This window comes from Ornithorhynchus anatinus, chromosome X5 (genome assembly GCF_004115215.2).
Source record: "Ornithorhynchus anatinus isolate Pmale09 chromosome X5, mOrnAna1.pri.v4, whole genome shotgun sequence".
NCBI lineage: Eukaryota > Metazoa > Chordata > Mammalia > Monotremata > Ornithorhynchidae > Ornithorhynchus > Ornithorhynchus anatinus.
The window spans coordinates 22,217,338-22,242,290 of NC_041753.1; the positions used below are offsets into that span (position 1 = coordinate 22,217,338).

A 24,953-nucleotide genomic window follows, 5' to 3' on the forward strand; every position below is an offset into this window, starting at 1 on the left:
GAGGCTTTCCTGATGAATCAACCCAAGGTAGTGGTCAGTACATGCGTATGTCCCCCACCCCCTTTCTTTTCTCTTGGAAAAAAAAGGCGAGTGCATCGAGATTAGAATTGCGAAAATTGGGTGCAAAGCTCAAACTGGCACAAATCTGTGTGTGGGTGGAAGCCATTCAGTATAAACAAGGTTTTTGAGAGGGGTAGGGGTGGACTGGATTTTAGTGGTTCTCAACTCTAATATTTTCTCTTTGGCTATAGAGAGAAAGAGGTTGGGGAACAGGCCCTTGCGTGTCATAAACTGGGGGTCAGGAAGGTGCTACAATTGTGCAAAAATCTCAACACCTTTCTTACAATATACTATAAAATATCCTAACCAGCGGGCAGTGGTGGTTTTTTTTTAAATTGTATTGGCTTCCCCACTTATCCCCATTAAAGAAGGAAAGCCAAGCTCAGGGGGTCATATTTCTGCTAAAATAGACAATTGATTAGCAATTCTAATGTGTTATATTATCTGTTTTTGCTGCTTGCTTTACTGGCAGGGAATCAGATCCATAACTGAAAGCAAGTTGGAGATGGGCTATACCAAGTGCCAATTTATATTTCCTGAGGCTTGTCTTTCTCGAACTAGCCCCCTGGGGGGGGGGAAAGGGGGGAGTATTTCATTTTACACAGAGAAACATTTGTAGTGGCTTGGTTTTCCTGTTCCTTTTCTGTCCTCCCGCCATTTACTATAGAACTGAATTAATTTGTGCTAAATGACTGTGAAGTTCTCCATATCGTATGAATTAGCAAATAACTGAACAAAGGGAGCCCAGGAAAGCTAAGGAAATAGAAACTAACAAAAAAGAATGAAAAACACACAATGTTACACTTTTTTTGGAAAATGAAAAAATGCATTTGTTTGTGGTTGGTGGTGTCTGATGGGGCAGAATTAATTTTTGAGAAATCATCAGAACCCACCCTAGGAAACCTGTCAATTCAGCCTATCAATTAGATGGTAAATGTACAGGTGCGTTTTTGATAGATTGATTTACAGGCTTTCCCTTGCCTCAAAGTCCTATCACCCTATCTCCTTGAAGGCACACTGAGGAAGTGTGTGTGGGAGGGAGGGGATGATGCCTCCAGAAACCAAACAGGGTGGTGACAAAGCGGGCAGAGCTGCACAAAGCTAGGGCTTGAACTCCGGGCAGCAATTTTCAATCAGGGAGATTCACAGCACACTCAAGACACCATACAAGGATTCAAGCATATGGAAAAAATATCCTTTTAACCCCTGCTTGAATATAAGCTATTTTGAATCCTAATGAAATGAATTGCAACAAGGAGTGCTAGTATCAAATTGTACTGGTTTGGGAGATACGCTTAGAGCCATTAAGGTTTATGCAGATTTCTTGATTTTTTTTTCCAAAGGTGCAGCAGGTTTGTCCCTTTTAGGCAAATCTCTGTGAATGATGAGCAATTTAAAGACCTCTGCCTCTCTTATCAGGAGCGCCCAGGGGACAAATGTGTGCACTTGTTTTCAACGAGAGTTCTGTAAATCATTGAAGGAGAATTTAGGTATATTTAATGGAAAAACTAAAATGAGCCAAGTAATATATGCATAGCATACAAAAATCAATATCAAAAAAAGCAAAACTGTAATTTAAATAAAAATCCCCTTTGCAATACTGCCCTTGATCAGGACAGAAAACAACTGTTTTGGCATAGTCTTCCTTTTTTATTTTAGACTGTGTTTTGGGGTGTGAATAGGTAAGGATCAGTAGTTTAATTTGAAGGGTAAACGCTTATCTTGACATTGAGGATCAGTCTATCAATTAGTGGTATTTATTGAGAGCTTACGGTGTGCAGAACATTGCACTAAGCACTTGGGAGGGTACAGTACAACAGAGTGGGTTGGACACATTCCCTGCCCACAAGAAGCTTACAGTCTAGAGGGGGAGATGGACATTAAAATCAGTGATGCATATGTACATAAGTGCTGTGGATATCAAGTGTTTAAAGGACAAAAATCCAAGTGCCTAGACCTAGACAAGGCAGAAGGGAGAAGGAGTAGGGGAAAAGAGGGCTTAGTTAGGGAAGGCCTCTTGGAGGAGTAGTGTTTTTAAGATGACTTTAAAGTGTGGTGGGTGAGTAGTGATTTGTCGTATACCAAGGGGTTGGGAGTTCCATGCTAGAGGGAGGACATGGGCAAGATGTCGGCAGCAAGATAGATGAGATTGAAGTGAAAGCTATCGTCTTTATTAAGTGCTATGTGCCAAGCACTGTACTAAGCACTCGAGAGAAGACAGTATAACTGAGTTGGTAGACACGTTCGGTGAGTAGGTGGGCTGAGTTATAGTAAGAAGTCAGCAAGGTAAGGTAGGAGGAAGCGTGCTGATTGAGTGTTTCAAATCTGATGGTAAGGAGTTTCTGTTTGATGCAGAGATGGATGGGCAACCACTGGACGTTCATGAGGAGTGGGGAGACATGAATGTTGGGGTTTTTTTTTTTAGAAAAATGACCTGGGCAGCAGAGTGAAGTATGGACTGGAGTAGGGAGATCAGCGAGGAGGCTGATGCAGCAGTCAGGGGGGATATAATAAATGCTTGGATCACCATAGCAGCAGTTTGGATGGAGAGGAAGGTGGATTTTAGCAATTACTAACAGGATTTGGTGACAGAGGGAGGGAGGCAGAGAAGGAGCTGGCTAAAGAGCCTGAGAAGTAGTGGCCAGTGAGATAGGAGGAGAACCAGGAGAAGACAGTGTCGGTGAAGCCAAGATTAGGTAATGTTTCCAGGAGAAGGGGTTGGTCCACAGTGTCAAAGCCAGCTGAGAGGTGAAGGAGGATTAGGATGGAGACCTTAGCAGAAAACAAACACTGTGCATAAGGTTAGACTTTCAGAAGTAGGTTCAAAGAGGGAGAAATATTTAGGATTTTCTCCTGTTTGGGGGAAGGAGAGTTCTGTCTTGAATGTCAGGGACTAATTTTAGAGACAGGAGCAGATACAAGAGCAGCCTGGATTATATCTTGCCCTGAGATACAAATCCTACTCCTGTGACCTGGGAGCATTTGGAAGGAACATCATGTTCAGCAAGCATGAGATTTGTTGGTTATTTTTTTTTTCAAGAGTTTTAGTTGAACAAATGATTTCTACACAAACTTAAAATTGAGATTTATAAAAACTATAAAGCCCTCGATTTCTTATGACATTAATTTATAAGTCTTAATTTACTTTTGGTTCAATTCACTCTCCATTAGTATGCATGACTAGAAATCCATAATTTCCAGTCCTAGATTTACCAATGATAAATGCATTTGAAAGAGACTTGTAAATCTTTTAATTCAACACAAAGATTTTAGACTAAATTCCCAGCCTTTTTAACATCTCTGTGGGTCTGGCATCCTTTAATATATATACATAATAATAATAATAATTGTGGTATTTGTTAAGTACTTACTGTGTGCCAGGCACTGTACTAAGCGCTGGGGTGGATACAAGCAAATCAGGTTAGACATAGTCCCTATCCCATATGGGGCTCCCAGTCTCGATCCCCATTTTTCAGATGAGGTAACTGAAGCACAGAGAAGTGAAGTGCCTTGCCCAACGTCACACAGCGGACAGGTGGTGGAGCCGGGATTCGAAACCACTACCTTCTGACTCCCAAGCCCGTGCTCTATCCACTACACCAGGCTGCTTCTGCGAGATATGCCAGGCTGCTTCTGCGAGAATGCAGGTTTTCATCATGGGTGTCGGTTAGAACCCGATGGCAAAATTAGGGAATGATTTTCTGATAGCACGAGTCACTCTGGCTAGGACGCAATGTGGTGTCGAAAGAAACGGTTCTGAGCATGTTTGTCACATCAGGCGTGGGGCAAATACTACGATGCAAGTTTTCCTTAATGTGGTGGTCTGTGCCCCCTGAGTGTGACAAGTAATAATAATAATAATAATAATGTTGGTATTTGTTAAGCGCTTACTATGTGCCGAGCACTGTTCTAAGCGCTGGGGTAGACATGGGGGAATCAGGTTGTCCCACGTGGGGCTCACAGTCTTAATCCCCATTTTACAGATGAGGGAACTGAGGCACAGAGAAGTTAAGTGACTTGCCCACAGTCACACAGCCGACAAGTGGCAGAGCTGGGATTCGAACTCATGAGCCCTGACTCCAAAGCCCATGCTCTTTCCACTGAGCCACGCTGAAGTGTGGTGAGGGTGGCAGATCAGGACTTTTTTTTTATAGCTTTAGATAAATATCTGTTTCATAGTGACTCCAAAATGGAGGGAATACAAATTAATCCTTATCATTTGGTTACATAAATACTAGGTTGCTTCAATTCAGTTTTCTGAGAAACAAGGCTAACAGCAATTTAAACAAACGAGAAAAGTGAGCAGCATAATTCCTTCAAGCAGCATTTCCCAAAAGAAACCCTCTGAATTCTTTTCGCATGGTATAGTCTCAATATTATAGGGAATATTCCCAACACTTCAAAAAGCAAATTCAGGGACTCTTTATCCAGTTTGTGTCTATTACATATTGAAGCTCTTTATTTCTCTTCCTACTGTTTGTCTACATTATGGCTATAAGATTGGGGAGGTGGAGGGGAAGAGATGCAAAAGTGGCCTGACACAAAACAATAATAATAATAATGGTACGTGTTAAGCGCTTACTATATGCCAAGCACTCTTCTAAGCGCTGGGGTAGATCCAAGGTAATCAGGTTGTCCCATGTGGGGCTCACAATCTTAATCCCCAGTTTACAGATGAGGTAACGGAGGCAGAGAGAAGTTAAGTGGCTTGCCCAAAGTCACACAGTTGACAAGCGGTGGATCAGAATTAGAACCCATGACCTCCGCCTCCCAAGCCCGTTCTCTTTCCAGTAAGCCACACTGCTTCACTCAAGGAAAAACATAGTGAAGCATATGTCATCGGTTTAGAGCAAAAAAGTGGGAAAAGGTTAAAAAAAAAAAAGAGCCAGCAACCAATCCAGCTTTTGCTGCTACCATGATCATTGCTGCTGCTCCTCACCTTCTCTGTCAGTACCCAAGACTCTAAGCTTGGACCATCAGAATGGGAACTACAGAGGGTGGAAGTCATAGTGGCAACCGAATCAGTCACCGATTTTTTTTTTTTTATCTGATCTTGTTCCTGCTGCTCTTCTCCTTTCTGGGCTCCCAGCTGCCTTCTGCCACCCATCTTTGCCAGAGTGACCACAACTTAAATAAAGACTTCTGTGAATCCTGTCAACCATCTGTCAGGTGGCAGGACCGAGAGTGGGCAAAAATTCATGATAACGTTGCCTAATAGGGGATTTCAGGTCTGGTTTCATATTTGTACATTTCAAAAATTCATCCTATTTCTGCCCTTATTACCATAGGTAATTGAATATCGACTGTATATAGTGTGTAGAATGACTTACTGTACTAACCTTAACTGCTTCGCTGCTCCCTGCCTGAAGCCATTTTGCCAAGGGAAACTATTTTATCATTGATATCTTTATTCACTGTTCTTTTCTTTTCTTTTTCTTTTTCAGTTTCAGCTGTTCCTGGAGGTGGCCTGGCCACTGTTTATCTTCTTTATATTGATTTCAGTACGACTTAACTACCCACCCTATGAACAACATGAATGTAAGTACCTAGCAGAGTCCTGTGATAGATGTTTTGTCAGCAAACTAGAAGCAGGAGAGTTGTTTGGAACGTGGCAGGATCTAAATTTAAACTTTCAAGAGATGCTTAATTAAAGAGAGAAAAGTCCCAGAATAGTAATGGCTGAAAGAAAGGGCTATTAAAAAAATTGCTTGAAGGAGACATTACGCTTTAAAAGCTTTTCAAGTACTTCTTAGGGAGAGGTTTTTTTTTCCCCTTTGAGGTTACAGTTCCGGTGTCTGTTATCTTTTTCAAATGCTATATTCATACCCAGCTACTTGCTCTTGCAAAGTCTGGGGTGGATCACGATCTAAAAATGTAGCAGTGTTGTGACATCATGTACTTTCTAAGAGCTTCTATGCAGCCAGCTTTGCTCTGCATTCGGCCTCATCCAAGCCCGGTCTGGTCTGGCACTTGGGAGGTGAGTGGCATAGGAGGATACTTCCAGCTGGGCTGAAGCAGTTTGCTGAGCTAAGGTGGCCACTGATGATGCTAAAGATAGCAGGCTTCCCTTTGCCGAGCAACATCGGTAACGTCATATAATGGTGTCGAAAGGCCACTCCCAAAAAGGCTCTTTCTGGAAGTTCGCAGAACCTGTAGTCAGTGAGCATGTTGTCGGTAGTCCTCTGACCTCCCTGCTTGCTCCCACAGGACTCAGCGGCGGGAGCCGAGGTTGAGGGAGTCTGGTTATTTAAATATCTCTAAAATGGATATTAAGGGGTCCTGTAGTGAATCTGTATCTGATAGGGGACGGAGTAGCTGAGAACTGGCCATGAGCTGATAGGCAGCATTATTCTAGGGTTAATGAGGGCTCCTCCCTGGTAGACCGTGGCAGACCCCACTGGCCTAGCTCTTAAGTTTCTGCTGCTTCTGTTGCTGCTGCTGCTGCTGCTGTTGCTGCTGCTGCTGCTGCTGTTGTATATCTCTCCTGGGCCTGGAGGACTACTGTCGACTGGCTGTGTGCTCAAGCCTCCTCTGCCCCCGATGGAAATTCCCCCAGCTCAGCCTGGGGTTTCCACTCCTGATGCTGCTGTACAACTCCTTGGACTGGTATGGTCTCTGGATCCAGTGGCTGTGGGGATCCAGTGGCAATGCTATTCTGGAGATTAGAGGGGGTTCCAGGCTTAACTCTGTCTCCTCTTCTGTCACCTGACTCTGCTTTAGGGCTCCAGGCCCATCCCCTTCATCTTTCTACCCCGGCTACCTTAAGCCCACTCCTACACTCTAGTATTACCCCTTACCTGACTTTGGGCAAGGTTTGAACATTCACAATGGAGATATTAACCAGCAAAGTCCATCAGATTTTAAGAAAGAATCTAGACTTATTGATAAATCCCTGCCGGCTGCTTCGTCTTCTACCGCGTGAATAAAATTGTTCTGAAAGTATGAGGGAAAATGGCTGCCCGAAGCTGTCTTTGACCTTGATCTGTTCTCGATCACCTTGCCCAATCAGTAAACATCAATAATCACTTACTGATTTGCAGATTGAAGCTAGACTTCTTCAAACTCCCTTTTAAAAACTGACTCCCAAAACGTTCTCTAAAAGCTGCCTCGATACTCCACTGAGAAAGAACTTCTTAGTGGTGATAATGAAATCCAGATTGTTCTCTGAGTGGAATAGAAGCACATTCTTTTTCCTCTTTTGGAAGAGAGTATGTTGTTTGAGGAGAAGCAGAGAGTATTTTATTCCAAAATGTCAAGTTGGAATTTGACTTAAACATTATTTAAAGTGCATTGAACCTTGAATGGGTACATGTTAAAATAATAGTATTTGTTAAGTGCTTACTCTGTGCCAGGCACTGTTCTAAGCCCTGGGGTAGATAGAAGATAAATTGAGTTGGACACAGTCCCCGTCCCACCTGGGGCTAACATTCTTAATCCTCATTTTACAGATGAGGGAACTGAGGCACAGAGAAATGAAGTGACTTTCCCAAGGTCACACAGCAGACTTGTGGCAGAGCCAGGATTCTTAGTCCTATTTAAATTGCAAAACTTATTTCTTTCTGAAATATTAATATGTGAATGCATCCATCAAAGAAATCTATGAGGCTTCTCCTGTCCAACTGTCCATGGCCTCAGTCACCAATCCACTCTACACCCTAGCTGGATAGACCAGGGCTAGCCAAGGAGGGGCTGGGGAAACAGAAATTGCCCAGTGAGCACGTGATGCCTTTGGAACATAGTCTGAGCATTGCCGGGTGTTGTATATCTCTCCCCCCACCCCCCGCCAAAGTGAAAGTTTGAGCACTGAACTAGTTCATTTGCTCCATATTCAACCTAACTAGATGATTCAGGCCCCAAATCCATTTGGGGGCTCAATTATCCATTTAGGCTACCTCTGTGGACTGTCAATTGGATAACCACTCGGGTCTTCTCTTCACTTGGGCTTTGCAGACTCACCCATTGGATAGACCATCATCATTCCAATCCCTGGCATGAGGAGAGCCAGGTAGCCATCCTTTCCTTTAACCCCTGAGAGCAGGCCATCTCTTCACCTGCCAAGCAACACACTCCCTTTCTTTTGCCTTCCTCTCCCTTGACCCTGTTCCCCACACTACGAGGCTGCCACAGAGGTCAAGTAGGGTAGGGGAGATGGAGAGAGAATGAAGGGGCAGCCACTGGGTTGAAGGCTTGTTCTGGGGGCTTCCTGTGAGTCGGCAGCAGCAGTCCAGAAGCCCACAGAGTCAAAGTACAGTTCTACTCTGGACCTTCTCTCTGCTGTGGTGGCTGCTTTCACTCTTATATTGCAACCCCTGAGATTTCCTGTAGCAGCAGCAGTTGCAAAATTAGGGTCATGCTGACTGAAGTGTTACTTACTGCTGCTGACTCTGATGCTTCCCCGAGGTCAAGGACTAGTTTGCGGACCTGGTGACCTCCTTATCTGCCCCCTCTCACCACCATGCAGCCCTGAAGAAGTAGAATCATAGAATTACCATTAAAGTGCCATAGTTATTATATGGAGTGGGTACAACCGTATCCTTTTCTTTAAAGTGCTTAGGCCAGCTGCTTCACTCATTTCACCCTCGTCCTGCTATGGCATAATAGTCGTTACATTTTATAGGATGACTCTTGCCCAACTCTCCGGCTTATATGTCTGCCCTCTTCAGCTGCTGTTCCTCAGCTCACACATTTTGCTCTTTCCAAGATCACCGTACTGTACCTCTGCTAGCATTCCTGGCAGTGAAGTAGCTTTGTAAAGAAGTTCAAAATATGAGCGGCCCACCTCTCCCTGGAAGTGTAAAGGCAGCCATATGAATGAAATTCATTTTCTTCCTTTTTCACCTGGCATACTTTAGTTCTTGCCTTGGGTGAGAGGATCTTTCTGAGGTTGCTAGAACAAATGAGTATATATTTGATCATGCTTAGAATCACCTAAAAAATTGCAACATCAGCCGTTCAGCTCTACTGTTGTGTTGAGAGTTTGTATGTAATTTTAATCAGTGTGGAGTAAATTACATCTAATTAGGAAGTAACATTGGCAGGAGTGTCACTGGAAGGGAACATTTATTTAGTCAGTTCTGATTATTTTTTCTGTCACAGTGAACCTTGGTTATCTTCTCTTTTGTGAAATATGCCTTTCACAGATTGGAAAATAATGTATTTTTTTTCTCCATTTTGAGCTACTTTATCCCAGTAACATTCTGTGCCCCATTAGTTCCAATGGGCCTAATCTCTTGATGCATCTAGTCATGTTGGTCCAGCGGAAAGAATACAGTTCTGAGAGTCAGAAGACGTGGATTCTAGACCCTGTTTTCCTACTAGGACTATGCTATCAGAGGTGAAGGTTTCTGACTGGAGAATCACCTAGGACATTCTGCAAGGACAAGCCCAGGAGGAATTCTGAAAAACAGTTGGCTAACTAGAGTGGTGAAAACCATGGCAGCTAGCAAGGCAACCATCTGCTGGGTCGTAGCACTGCAGTGCAGCACAGACACTGTGCTGCAGTACTCTAAGCAGCTGAGGGCTGCGTGGCCTAGTGGAAAGTGCATGGGCCTGGGAGTCAGAGGTCCTGGGTTCTAATCCCACCTCCACCACATGCCTGCTGTGTGATCTTAGGCAAGTCATTAACTTCTCAGCGCCTCAGTTACCTCATCTGTCAAAATGGGGATTAAGGCTGTGATGCCCCTGTGGGACAACGGACTGTGTGCAACCTGCTTATCTTGTATCTACCCCACCACTTAGAACAGTTAGCGCTTTACAAGTACCATAATGATAATTATTATTAGAATGGGTCTTGTACATAAAAATGTGTGCCAATCAATTGTATTTATTGAGCGCTTACTGTGTGCAGAGATTTTACTACGCACTTAGGAGAGCACAATATAACAGAGTTGGTAGATTCGTTCCCTGCCCACAATGAGCTTCACTAAGCACTACACTCCTGAGGATGATTTCCCTGCTATAAAACTATCAGGGCTGAACCAGTAAGGTAAATAGATCTCACTCCACCCTACCCGCCCTTCTGGTTATTGGTGATTTTCCTGCCTCTCCTACACCCTTAACCTCTAAACCCACCCACAATGACTTTTGCAGGGGTTCTTTGTTTTGTTTTGTTTTTACTTTTTGATGGCTCACTGTCCTAACCTCTTCTCCCCCCAACCCCTCCCACCTACACTCCACTTCCTCCTGACTGGGCCCAGCCTCCATAACTGAACCTGCTTACCATTACTTTTGTTTGTTTTAAACTTCAAGCTTCCATGGATGGCCCTCATGTCCCAGGTAATTCAGGGAGTTAAGGGTTATTGGGGGAAGTGTAAGAATGGAATATACAAGATTACAGATATATAGACTTCCACTTAATATCCAGATTGGCTGAGCAGAGACCACCTGCCTCTTACTTTTCTAGAACTTTGCCTATGCTCAAGCCTTTTTTTCCCTATAGGAACCCATTCAAGTTCCTTTGTAAATGTCTAGGTGATAAGTACCAAATGGTGTATGCCCAAACAAATAGTCAAGAACAAAGTGGGAAGCTAGGAGACCAAACAACTAGATACTAAGAAGAGCTGGGTGAAGGGTGGAGGTTTTCATACAGCTGTCTACAATTTCTCAGCTCCAGTCTCCAGGAAGAATCCTCTCCCTACTCTTAACCAGATTCAGAACTGAAGTCAACCATTCTGGAACCTTATTTTATAGGAAAAAAAATAAAGTACAGTTTAAAATAATTTATTTCTGTTAAGCTGTATGGGCCTTCTTAGGAGAGAGTCAAGCATGGTCAACAGATCTCTAAAAACATGACATTTAAGATGTCTACTATTCCATCAGACTCCTCACTGACCTCCCTGCCTCCTGTCTCTCCCCACTCCTGTTCTTACTTCACTCTGTCACCTGGATCACTTTTCTAAAAAAAATCCATTCATTCCGCATCTCCCCACTCCTCAAAAACCTCCAGTGGTTGTCCATCCACTTTCACATCAAACAAAAACTCCTTACCATCGGTTTTAAAGCACTCAATCAGTTCACCCCCTCCTCCTACCTTACTTGGTCGATTTCTTACTACAACCCAGCCCATGACCTTATCTCCTCTAACGCCAACCTACTCACTGTACCCCCATTTTTCTGCCGACCCCTTGCCCATATCCTCCCTCTGGGCTGGAATTCCCTCCCACTTTATATGTGACAGACCTCCACTCTTCCCCACCTTCAGAGCCATTCTAAAATAAGTCCTCCAAGAGGCCTTCCCCGACTAAGCTGTCTTTTCCTTTATTCCCTCTCCCTTCTGCATCAACCTTGCACTTGGATCTGTACCCTTTAGTCATTTGATATTCACCTCACCTTCAGCCCCACAGCACTTACTTGCCTATCTGTAATTTATTTTCATGTTCCTCTCCTCATCTTCAAAGCCCTCCTGAAAATCCACCTCCTCCATTGCCGAGATCTTGTTTTGCCTTACTGTTTTATGCATACCATAATCCCATAGCATTCACAGATTTTTTTTGGTCATGGTTTCACTTATTTACTCTAGGCTGTATCCATACTCTTCAGTGACTAGCAGGCATCCTGTCCACTCCCCCGCCTCCCCTTCTTCCCGGAAAAGCCTGGATGGGCCGCAAATTAGCGGATACATTTTCTAGTTTTAAGTGCAGCTGCTGTTAGGTACAGAAGGTATTCCAAGTGGTTTCTCTAACCCATCTCCCACAAATGCCAGGGAACTATTGTATTTCTGTTTATATATCCATTTATTCATTCTCTTATTCATTTTTTCCTACTCTTACCAGATTTTCAATGACTTTTCCACCTGCTACCACTGTATGTGAACTACTCCATTAGATTGTAAGATTCTCAAGGTCAAGGACTGTGTCTTTTATATTGCACTCTCCCAAGCACTTAGTTCAGTGTTCTGCCCACACTAAAATGCTATCGAATGAACATGCACATGGAACAGTGGTTTTTCTGTCACTTCAAAGACTCTGTCTATTTATAAATCTTTTCAGTAATATTTTTTTGCTGAGGTTGGTGAACATAACCAATTACATTTTCAAACTAAATTGATATATATCCCTTGACTGGGAGATGGATATTCCTTTCTCCGCACCTTAGTAATTAATGTATAGGTGGTGTTCTACTTATTTTTTCCCCATTCAAAAATATTTGAGCATTTCAGATGACATTCTGTGTCTGTAAAGCATGAGCATTGAATTGCAATTTGAAGAGCATAAAATAAATTTTCCCACTCCTTTTCCCCCTTTATTTCCTTAGGCCACTTTCCAAACAAGGCCATGCCCTCTGCAGGAACACTTCCTTGGGTTCAAGGGATTATCTGCAATGCCAACAATCCCTGTTTCCGTTACCCAACCCCTGGGGAGTCTCCTGGAGTTGTTGGAAACTTTAACAAGTCCATGTAAGTACCAAATCTGCATTCCTTTCTAATCGCATCCATTAAATGTTTTCCTAGAAAATGTTAATTAAGAGTACCGGATGCTTGAATTTTGATGATGGCTTATTAACTAAGGGGCCTGTGGGGTGAAACTCTGAGAAAGGAGTGATGGTGAAACTGAGCAGAGGTCAATGAAGTTGTCATCAGTGGGTCTCCTTAAATTCAGCCAGGTATGTAGAAGCTTGTCTGCTCTGTGACCTTGGGCAAGTCACTTAACTTCTCTGTGCCTTGCTTATCTCAACTATAAAAATGGGACTAAAACTGTGAGTTCTATGTGGAACATAAATTGTGTCCAACCTGATTATCTTGTATTTACCAAGTGCATTGTAGAAGTTTGAACAGAAGTTGCTGGGAGATTGAATCTGAGTGGCCAGAGCTTTAGCTTTCTAGTTTGGGCAACAGTGGAAAAATTGACCAGCCCCTGAAATTTGCTATCCTAAGCCACGGTTTAATTGATCTATACATTTATCTGCCACTGATGCAGAATCATACCAACAGAGTTTCCAAAAATAAAGTCTAGTATAGCTTGTCCCACTCACCCAATTTAGTATGCAAGATTTAGCTCCATTATTCTAAAAGTCAAGGTATATGTACCCAAGTACATTGTGTGGCACAGAGTAAGTGCTTAACAAATACCATTTAAGAAAAAAAAAACTTATCAAGTGGAGATGAGTATACTTCCTTTCAACTCTTTCCCACCTTCTCCTCACCCCCTAAATCCAAGACCATCACAGATTAAAATCCAAAGAAAGGAGTTTTTTTTTTTAACTCAGATTTATATGCCTAATGGGTAAATTTCTATCTCTTTCTTTTGTCCTTTTGCAGTGTCTCTCGTCTATTCTCAGATGCCCGGAGATTGCTTTTGTACAGCCAGAAAGACACCAGTATGAGGGATATCCAGAAGCTTTTGGGAATTTTGCAGAAGTTTGGGAATTACAGCCCAAGTAAGTGAAGCTACTCCTACCTATCTCTACTACCCTAGGATCCTCACTCCTTCTAAGATTTCATTTAGAAGTTTTCCAGTGTTAAAATGTTTTGAGAAGGAAGCTCAGCCAGCTGATTGCTTCGTGTAATTGTTCTCTCTTGGGGTTATGAAGTTATCATTTCCAGTAAGATGAGTCGATATTAAAAGTGGCCAGCCTTGCAGATTACTGAAGATAGGGTTTGGGGTTTTTTGTTTTTTTTTGAAGTTTTTGGAAATAATAGTTGTGAGTAACCAAGACCAAAAGGGAAATCCCCAAATAGGCTCACACACTGCAGCAGATGGAACTGTCCTGCACCAAGAAGCATTTAAAGGTGCAAATGACACAAAGAATAAAAATGATAGGCCTGAGGAACTGGAGTGGCTTCAAAAATTTACTTTCCCTGTCTGGGGAGAGGAAAGAGGAAGAGGTAGGAGTTTGAACAGAAGTTGCTGGGATATCTTGTCTGAATGGTCAGAGCTTTAGGTTCTTGTTTGGGCAACAGTGGCAAAATCGACCAGCCCCTGAAATTTGCTATCCTAGGCCACGGTTTAATTGGTCTATGCGTTCGTCTGCCATTGATGCAGAATTATACCAACGAAGTTTCTAAAAGTAAAGTCTGGTATAGCTTGTCCCAGTCATCCAATTTAGTCTGTAAGGTTTAGCTCCATGATTCTAAAAGTAAAAGTATTTCCCTAGCATCTGTTGGATCACAGCCCCATTTTATGGCATCTCTCTGATGAGATACTCATTTGCTGCTGAGTAATAGTGATGTTTGTCTGCGTATATGCCTTTAGTTCATGAGTTTTGAGTAGAACTCATTGGGTTATACTGGCTTCTGAGAAAATTACTTGAATTTCAATTTTCTTTTGAGCCAAAGAAAATTCTGTGGTGAAAAATCTCCCGAATCGTGATCTACCTGGTGCTAAAAGTATTTCTAAAAAAGGGCACCAGGGCTTACATTGAGAGAATCTCACGGGGGCTCAGATTTGATCCTTTTTCTTGGTGGCTGCAATCCAGCAAGTGAGCTCTGTGCTGGAAGGAGAAGATTGGTGTCAGCATGGCATAGTGGATAGAGCACAGACCTGGGAGTCAGAACTCATAAATTTTAATCCCAGCTTCGTCACTTGTCAGCCGTGTGACCTTGGGCAAATCACTTACCTTCTCTCGGCTTCAGTTCTCTCATCTGTAAAATGGGGATTAAGACTGTGAGTCCCATGTGGAACTGGAACTGTGTCCAATCTGATTTGACTTTATCCAGTCCAGTGCTGAGTATAGTGCCTGGCACGTAGTAAGTGCTTAACAAATACCATCATAATGATTATCATTATTAGGTCTCTTTTTAGTTACTTCTAGCCGATCTACCTCTGGGCTTGTCTCCAGTGAAAAAAGTGGTTCCTACCACTTTCCATGTGGCAGACATCCTCTTCCCCCCACTACTAGTGACCTAGTAATGACCCTCCCTGCCTCCCCCTGCCTTCTGTGGCCACTTCATCCTCCCAGATTCTGATCCCCCACTGATTGTCACTGACCTAAGGTACCCTCTCCCTTGCCTCTTTCTGGGGCCCTGGATGACCCTTTCCCGTAATAAATTGAACCCCAGTTCTTGACCAAGGCCTAACTAAGCCTCATCTTTCCCCCAGCTTGGACTTCCCACATTTGCCAACTAAGAAACTCCCTGCTCTCTGTATTTTCGCCTCTCTGCCATCTCACTCCACCACTCCTTTCCCCCTTGAACTTACCTGCAGCAAATCAGAGGTGGTGGAATTGCCTAGGAGCCAATAATAATAACTGTGGTATTTGTTAAGCCCTTTACTATGTGCCAAGCACTGTAGTTAGCACTGGGGTGTATACAAGCAAATCAGGTTGGACACAGACCCTGTCCCACATGGGGCTCACAGTCTCAATCCCCATTTTGCAGATGAGGCAACTGAGGCCCAGAGAGGTGAAGTAACTCTCCCAAGGTCACCTAGAAGACAGGGGGCAGAGCTGGGATTAGAGCCCATGACCTTCTGACTCCCAGGCCCTCGCTCTCTCCACTACACCATGCTGCTTCTCTGGTAACCTCGGTAGTGGCAATTCATTTCTCTTTCACATCCATTCTTATGAATGTGTGTCTATAACTATCAAAACCCATTAAGTGAATAGATTGAAGAGTAAACTAATAGGTTGAGTGACTGTTGTGTGGCAAGCAAATCTCAATAAGAAAGAAGGCAAATATTTAAAGATGAGCGCACATGAACCTAGCTGTAGGCCTCGATCAATCAATCAATGGTACTTGTTGAGCACTCACTGTGTGCAGAGCACTGTACTAAGCTCTAGGGAGAGTAGAGTATGACAGAGTCAGCCGACACATTCCCTGCCCACACCGAGCTTACAGTCTAGAACTTACAGTTGTGTTCATGGCAGCATCTCACCTTCTTCTTCCCTACCTACGCTCTTAATTCTGGTTCTCATCGCTGGGTTGTGTGTTTGATTGTGTGTTTTCACATGTAGCACTCCTTCTCCCATTGGCCCTAGCTTGTTCCTATTCATTACTTGACCCGAGGTACTACGTAGTCTTTTTTCTTCTGAAAACGTGAGGTCTCCGGGAGGACTAGAGAAAAGGCAGTAGTTATTTTTATCCATTGTGCAGCAAGAACCCGTTTTTGTCCTACAGCCAGAAATGCTATTGAAATAGCTGCCTCTGGGAAAGGTGGGGAGAGGAGTTGTCCTATTGAGAGTTTCTGATCTTGACTAAGATGGCCTGAAAAATGTTTGTTGCCTTCTCACCAAGAGCAACTGCGGATCACTTTTGGAGGCAGAAAGAACAACTGCTGAGGTAGGGCCGAAAAATCAAACTCAGAATTCAAAGCATTTTAGCCTCTGCAGAACTCTTTCCTGTTCCTTGTCATTGTTTGTTTCATCCTTTAACTGCTATGGTGCCTTTTGTACCAGCTGCTGCTGTTCTTAAGAGGTCCTTCTTAAGCAGCTTCTTTTTGGAGTGCTTCTCACATAGACCAGAGCCTAGTGTCATAATCTGGCCTGATCCAAGGCCAAACCCAGCTGTGGCAGAGCTCTAAGCTTTCTAACTAAAGAGGAGGTTCAGGCAGGAAACCAGCAAGACCATACCAACTCAGTTACGGTGTTCCAGGTTCTCTGGGTTTGGGCACGTTTTCCCCTTTTAAAGCAACCAAATGTATGTCGAAATATGAAAATGTGTACTCCAGGCAAGCTATTTATCTTCTTTATCAGTTCATCCCTTTTGTCCTTTCTCCTCTGCTATGTCTGGCCTCCTTTCTTCATTCGTTCCAGCATCTTCTGGGGGAATTCCCCATATTTTGCTCTGTCCCACCAGCCTTGTGAGAAAAGAGCAACACAAAGCCAATGGAGAAGCACTGCAAGAACTCATAAAGGCTTCTTTTTTTAAAAAAAAAACCAACAAAAACCAACCAACCCCCTCCGCCTCACGCAAAAAAAACAACAACCTGCCAGCCCTTAGCTTGTTTGCTGGCACCCACAAATTGGCTTGCACTTAAGAGAACACAACCAGTCAAGCAACAGCAAGCCCAATTTAGGAGAGGGCAAGTATTTCCTTCTCCTTCACTTCCTCATTTCCTCTTTCTCCTTCACTTTGTTGGGAGGTAAACATTGGCTTTACTTCAAGTCACCCAGAACCATGCTGGCATCGGTAATAAATTGAACCAGCAAAAGTCACAGACCTTTCAAGTTGGCAGTGCCAGGACAAAGACACACTCCCCAGAGCTGGAGACACATGTCATGATTTCTAGGATTTGAGTGGCAGTCATCTGGCAAAGGATTTGGGATAGGAAAGAAAAGGAAAAATAATAGTTATTGCATTTAGGCAATTCAAGATAAAGGCAGCATTGCTTAGAGGAAAGAGCACGGGTCTGGGTTCTAATGCCAGCTCTGCCGATTGTTTGCTGTGTGACTCTGAGCAAGTCACTTCACTTCTCTGTGCCTCAGTTCTCCTGTTCTCCCTCTTACTTAGGCTCTGAGCCCCTTGAGGGACAGGGACTATGTCCAAACTACTTATATATACCTCAGGGCTTAGAACGGTGTTTGACAAGTACTAAGTGCTTAACAAATACCATCTTTTTTTAAAAAGACAATACATAGCAGTTTGGGAAATTTTGTTTTTCAGAAGGTTTTCCCCATCTCTGTTGCCTTATCAGCTGTGTTACCTCTGTGGATTACAGCCAAATAGATAATTCCCTATGTGCTCTTCCGGGCTCCTTTAGTTTATGGGGTGTAAATCAGATAGGCTCCTTGTCAGTATGCAGCAAGTTGTAGCTGGGCCTGTGATTTTCCATTATAAATCCCCCACTGAAGGCAAAATAGCTTTCTCCTTGGAGCCATCGGCTAGGTTTGGGAGTAATTTAATTGTCTGACTCTGCTCTGATACAACAAGAAAATCTGAACAATTGAGTGATGACCCAGACAGCTTCATAAACCTCCCTGTGCTTCCTCCCTTCCATCAGAGGATTACTGTGCGGCTGGAATTTGGCCATAACTGGCAGCTACTGCCACAGACTTGTATTTCTGCAAGATTGCCATGCCCTGTCAAAAAGGAATTCTTCAAAGCCCTGCTTTCCACTTAGTGCTCTCATTTGGCTCATCTTGTTGTGAAAAAGACAGAACCTCTTTTCTCAGCTCTTATCCCTACCCCATCAAGTCTTACTTTTCTGGGGTCCTGTCCCTGCAGTCAAAGGCCAGACATGGGGAAGAGACGACTGGGAAGCGATTTGAGTACGTGATTTTGATTTTAGAGTTGCTCACCAACCATTGCAGTCGCAGTCCCTGGAGATGTATATATATTTTACTGTGACTACTCATATAGAATTTGGTTAATTGTGCATAATGAAATGGTCTTTCAGTTTGAATCACCTTGAATTCTGGTGACATTGAGAAGTCACTGCAAAAAGCCATGCTTCTCTTTTGACCTTTCAAAGGCAAAAATAAAATCCAATCTTATTTACCTGAATCGATGCACAGCTCGTTCTGGAACTGAAAGTTTTATTCACTCCAGTGTTGTTGTTTTTTCCTTCCTCCCTAAAGACTTGTTGCTGGCCCCGATGTCTGTCGTGTCTCATTTTTACAGCGTGGATGTGGGAGAAGAGATGCTTGGAGCTTCGTATGCAGGCCCAGAGTGATGATAGACTGAAGTCATGATTTTGTGATGTGGCATTTCCGCTGGAGCAGGGTTGTCTAGCCCATAGCTCCACCACTGTCCCTAGAGAGTATTCTGACTGGGCTGGGTTTCTGTCACTTGACAGTACTCCCGCCACAGTCACCTCTATAGGCGACATGGGGTCTCATTTGGTTCAGGGCCCAGCTCATCTTGGCCCTAGGGATCTGCTTCAGTTGGCCGAGTCAAATTCAAAGAGACTTATTGAGAGGAGGGAGAAGTGAAGAAGGCCTGAAGAGTGTGTGTGTGTGTATGCGTGCGCGCGTGCACGTCTGTATATATTCATTAATTCAATAGTATTTATTGAGTGCTTTACTATGTACAAAGCCCTGTATGTGTAGGGAATATAAATTATGCATCTGGGAGCAGAATGAAAAGGGTATATTTCTCTTTTACTAACCTTTTGAAAAAAGTGAGGATGTGTTTTTCTGTCTTAAAGATTCATTCATTCAATCACATTTATTGAGCGCTTACTGTGTGCAGAGCACTGTACTAAGTACGTGGGAGAGTACGCTAAACAATAAACATTCATTCATTCATTCAATAGTATTTATCGAGTGCTTACTATGTACAAAGCATTGTACTAAGCGCATGGAAGAGTACAATATAACAACAGACACGTTCCCTGCCCACAGTGAGCTCACAGTCTAGAGAGGGAGACAGACACTAATGTAGAAATTGCAAATATATAAATAAATTACAGATATAGAAATAAATTACAGACAAAGATGCCTTAGAAAAGACCCTATTGCCTGGATGCCTCTGCCACAGCCCCTATGATGCTCTTGGAATCATTCCAATAGGCAGGAGAGTTTCTGGAAGAGGAATATAACCTTTCATTAGTTTGAAAAACACCATCAAAGGATAGCTCCCATTCCAGATATCTGATCCAGTAAAGAGGAGGAATTCTTGGTAGGGAACGGAATGGTTGTGGGTTTTCCTTTAAACATTTCCTGCGTTTTTACATCTTGCCTGCCACGTCTACTAGTATGAGTTGAAGTACGGGACACTGTTAAAGTGATGAAGTCAAGATTGCCTTACCAAAGGGAGGTGATAGTTTGCAGTTCTTCCATGATCATCCCCCTGTAGGTAATATTGCTAATATGTCAATATGTGGCATTAAAAGGCAAGAAAATCCCAGCTATCTCCAGGCTACAGCGATTTACCCTTTCTCTTTTAGGGATTGTTCAGAGGTCTGATTTGGGTTCTGACAATTTTTAACTTTGAAGTATCTAAATATAGAGATGAAGAATGTATCCAGTTCCCAAACAAACTGTGTCTTAGAGACCTGAGCCCTTGTTTCGAAACCGAAGGGGATTTTGGCCTGAAATTTGGTTATATTGTAATACTGGGGAATGCAATACTATATTGGTATGTTGAAATACTGTCGGCACTGAATTGAATCAAAGATCAACTTTCCCCCAGCAAGGACACGGGACATACTTTGGCCAAGTGGCGGGACAGCTTGTACCCCAAAGCACCATTGGAACACTCTTTTTTTGGGTTTGTTTTTAAGTGTCTTGTGGGCATCCAAAACAGGGCCTGTTGCTGCCTACCTGCTCCCCTAGAGTAGGATTTATATGTGTGTGTGTGTGTGTGTGTATACATTATATGTGTGTGTGTGTGTGTGTGTATACATTATATATGTATGTGTTGTTAGGAAAGGGTAACTTGAGATAAATGAGAGCTTCTCCATTCCCCAGTAGACTTGAATAGCCAACAGCAACATAAGCTGGAAAGTACCTTGGGACAGGGCTAAACCATTCTAGGGGGAACAGGGAGAAATCCCCTGGCAACCTGAATGATTCCAAGGTCCTGGTGATCTCCAGTTGCCCCCCTCCTCCGTTTCTAGGTTTTCTCATCTATCCAGATTTCATAAGGTGCAGTGCATTGATTTTCCTCCATGTGCTTTTCTCTGGGGCCAAGCAGAGAGGATATACCCAAGTGCAGGGAAGCAGAGTGGCCTAGTGAAAAGACTGAGGGCTTGGTTTCTAATCCCAGCTCCACACTTCTCTGCTGTGTGACCTTTGGCAAGTGACTTCATTTCTCTGTGCCTCAGTTACCTCTTCCGTAAAATGGAGATTACGACTGTGAGCTCCATGTGGGACTGTGAGCCCGTTATTGGGCAGGGATTGTCTCTATCTGTTGCCGAATTGTACATTCCAAGCACTTAGTACAGTGCTCTGCACATAGTAAGCGCTCAATAAATACTATTTAATGAATGAACTTGGACTGTATCCAAACTGATTAGCCTGTATCTACCACAGCACGTAGTACAGTGCCTGGAACATAGTAAGTGCTTAACAAATACCATTTTTTAAAAAATAGTCTTGTCTTAAAAAGGTTTTCCAGTTCCACTAGCCCCTATGGACTTAGGTATGGCGGGAAAACATAGAAATATTTAGAAAATAGTGGGTGGAGGTTTCCAGAAGCTGAAGTCCTCATTGGGGTCAGACTGCAGTGTTTATGGTCTTAATGGGTGAAGGAAAGAAGCTGTTGTTCAGGGTCAGAGTTTGGTATCTGAATCTGAACAAGGTGGAAGCTGCTACTCCCAAGAGACAGAAATTGGTTATCGTGAAATTCATTAATGTTATCTTATGGCCATATAAGATTTGTTATGCTGCCAGTCAGTCCAAGCAGTGTGGGGACTGGCCTGGGTCTAGCAATCAGAGGACCTGGGTTCTAAACCTGGCTCTGCCGCATGTCTGCTGGGTGACCTTGGGCAAGTCACTTCACTTCTCTGGGTCTCGGTCACCTCATCTGTAAAATGGGGATTAAGATTGTGAGCCCCCAACATGGGACATGGACTGTGTCCAACCTGATTACTTTGTCTCTACCCTAGAGTTTAACAAATACCATTTAAAAATTATCTAATGGTAATGGTAATTAATGGTAATATATATCTTATTAAGTGGCCTCAGGTGGATGCTCTCTGCATGGGTACAATATTTTACACTCTAGGGTAGGTGGAGCAGTAAGCTCATTTAAATTTATGAAAACCTTCAGTGAAAGGATTTCTGGGAATTTCCAGGAAGGCTTAAAATGCAGTTTTCATTTGATCAGTGCCCCTCATTTGAACTCAACCGTTTCATGACTTAAGGGAAGGGAATCTTGTGACACCGACCTGCTCTCGGTCTACTGTAATAGCAGGGGATCTCTGTGAAATTTGGCACCCCATTGCACCCTGTCTGGTATGATAGATGTGCAAAACGTCTCTGTCCAGCGACTTGGAATTTTAGTGCTCCCTAGTGGTTGGAGTCAAGTGCTCCCTACTAGTGGTTGGAGTCAAGTACTTGGTACTAAGGGAGATGTTGGGTAGTCAAACACAGACTCCTCTCCCAGGCTCCATTGCCGATGACAACTTCCCCAGACAAGCGGGTATGAGTGGGTGGCCCTAGGATGGAGGGAGTGTGAGGAGTGAAGTTCCTTTATTTCCAGAACAGAGTTTCTGGGGAAGCAATGGGCTTCGAGAACGATCATCATCAATGGTATGTATTGAGCACTTACTAGGAACAGAGCGCTGTACTAAGCACTTGGGAGAGCACAATACAACCGAGTTGGTAGACATGTTTTTTTGCCCACAGCAAGCTTACGGTCTAGAGGGGGAGACAGATGTTAATATAAATCATTTAATCACATATATTTTAAGATGTGAACATAGATATGTACCAGATCTAAGCTGCTTGAGCTCCAGGACCCGTTTCCCTGGCAAGATAACTACGAGAAAGATTTTGAATAATTTCTGTGACAATCCCACAGAACTCCTACTGCAGGATGAAGCAACATGGTATGGGGGATAGAGCACAGGCCTGGGAGACAGAAGGTCATGGGTTCTAATCTCGGCTCTGCCACCTGTCTGCTATGTGACCTTGGGCAAGTCACTTTACGTCTCTAGGCCTCAGTTACCTCAACTGTAAAATGAAGATTGAGAGTGTGAGCCCCAAGTGGGACAGGGGTTGTTTGCAAACTGAATTTCTTTTATTCCCCAGTGCTTAGTACAGTGCTTGGCACATGGTAAGCACTTCACAAATACCACAATTTTTATAATTATGTTTGGAGTGCATGTCTGGTTGCTCCCCTCTGATGTGATTGTCAAGGAATGAGGACAGCTTTTAGAATGAACAGTCTGTGACATCTCATATTCCCCTCAAACTGACGATTATTGAGAGGATGGAAAAATAGCACCTCATTTGTTTTTTGCCATACACTCTAGCAAATTGTACAATTAGCACATTGTCTTATGACAAAGGGTTCCTTTTTTTTTCCAGGGCATTTAGCCCTCATGAAAGGTACTGGAATGACAGCCCTTGAGACAAAAAATCTTTCCCAAGAGAGGAGTAAGAAAGTCTGGAAAGAAGGAAAGGGAAACAGATAAATAAAATCCAAAGATAACTCCTGAACTTCATCCTAGTCAGTAGTTTCAACCTTGTCTTCCACACAACAGTTACCACAGATAAATAACCTTTTCCTCATCTGATTCCTGCAACGACTAACTTGTTGCCTCTGATAGAGAACCTAATCTGCCAAATAGTAGCCCAAATCAAGCCACCTGAAGGAAAGGAAAAATCAAAGGGCCTAGGATAATCCACCAAGGGTCATCCATCTGCCCTGGAAAGATCCTGTAAAAACTATTACTTAATAGACCCTGCAGAAGTCTCAGAGGAAAATTACTTCCAGTCATTCTATACCTGAGCTGAGTGTGAATTAGAGACTTTGAGGTGAAAGGTAATAAGGCCCATAGCCAATCAGTTCCTGAGCCATCTAGTCTGATCCACCTCTATCTTTTAAGGGAAGCGGCAGGGTCTAGTGGAAAGAACCCAGGCCTGGGAGTCGGAGGACCTGGGTTCTATTCCTGGCTCCTTCACTTGCCTGCTGTGTGACTTGGGGCAAGTCACTTCACTTCTCTGTGCCTCAGTTCTCTCATCTGCAAAATGGGGATTTAGGCCATGAGCCCCGTGTGGGACCTGAATTTCTTCTATCTGCTCCAGTGCTTCGTACAGTGCTTGGCACATAGTAATGCTTAACAAAACCACTATTATTTTAATTATACTCATTATTATTATGGGATGCATCATGGCAGTGGAAGCTAATCACTGTAGCTCCAAAGCAGGGAGAAGGAGGTTGGAGACTCAACTATCAGGACATTTTGAACGTTAAACAGAAATAAATGCAAACTGTGTGGTTGTTAAGCAAATACTTGGGGAAAATGGGGCCTGGAAGTTTCCCAGCTGGACAGTAACCACAGCTGCTTTTCAGGTAAAGGATCTTACATAAGATAACTACGTGCCTCCTATCTTACATCCAGTGCCTATTCTCCCCCCCAGAAGCTGGGTCTTGGTGGGGCCCCTGAACTAGACGGTAAGTGAGGTAAACTGTTGTCTCAGGATGCCACCCTGTGGGGGGTGGGGGAGAGGGGAGGGTGCTACATTTGACCTTCCAATGATAGTGGTGCTGTGACTCTTCTCAAAGATGGCTACGCCACTGCTCTTCTCAAAGATGGCATTGGGGACAAGGTCTTCTGCAAAATGTTGCATGTGATATTATTGCTGCAAGCGCACAGAGCATGATGCAATGGGGTCAAGCAAAAACATGGAAAATGACCATTGTGGCAATGCCTCACAGCTGCCCTTGCCCTTAACTGTATCAGGTGAATGGACCAAGCCTTTTTTTGTGCTTCTTCATCTTCTGAGGTAGAGAGTCCTGGCTTATCTAGCAGAGGAATCATCCCCTATAAATTGTTTGGCAGTTTCAGTAAAGTGGGAAATAGTCACACATAGAGGCCAGAGAAGGTCTTCAATTCTCAGACCTTCTGTGTTAAAAGCAAGTTTAGAAAGAAAATCCTGGTTGATTTGCTTTGTGAGAGATTGCATTATTGGTCCGTAGTTCATTAAACTAGTGCTTTCATCTTTAGATAATCTATTACAAGGCCCCTCTCTCTCTTTCTCTCTCTCTCTCTCTTCTCTCCCCTCCCCGCCTACCCATCCCCAAACTTGTCTCAAACCAACTGACTGTATTGTTATTTTTTTATGTAGAACAAAACAGATTACCGGGAGTTTGAGACCAGAGATGTAGGCTAGAGAGCAATGTACCATAGTAACCCCTGGGGCCGGCACATTCTTTCCTCCTCCCTCTCTTCCTCCTCCTTTCAGAATGTTTAGACCAGACTGACGTCCTGCCAGGCTGAACAAAACAAAAAGAAGCAAAGAGTGGCAGAGTGAAAGTTCCAGGATATGACATTCTCACATCTTTCTATAACTGCTGGGTAGAGATTTTTCTCTGGTCTTCTCCTTGGCACCAGCTTCATCTTCTCGGC

The 24,953-nt window shown here is 43.4% G+C and overlaps 1 protein-coding gene across 2 annotated transcripts in view; it reads left to right on the forward strand.

The window, feature by feature from the left end:
* The window catches only part of ABCA1 (ATP binding cassette subfamily A member 1), a 137,280-nt gene that overhangs the window by 32,826 nt on the left and 79,501 nt on the right, over nucleotides 1-24,953 (forward strand). For both annotated transcript variants that reach the window (XR_003756014.2, XM_029055713.2), the window contains exons 3-5: nucleotides 5,505-5,598; nucleotides 12,313-12,454; nucleotides 13,316-13,434. Coding sequence is in view for 1 of the 2 variants with exons in the window: in XM_029055713.2 (XP_028911546.1) it covers nucleotides 5,505-5,598; nucleotides 12,313-12,454; nucleotides 13,316-13,434 (355 nt within the window). In the remaining variant the exon portion in view is untranslated. The remainder of the gene's footprint in view (nucleotides 1-5,504; nucleotides 5,599-12,312; nucleotides 12,455-13,315; nucleotides 13,435-24,953) is intronic.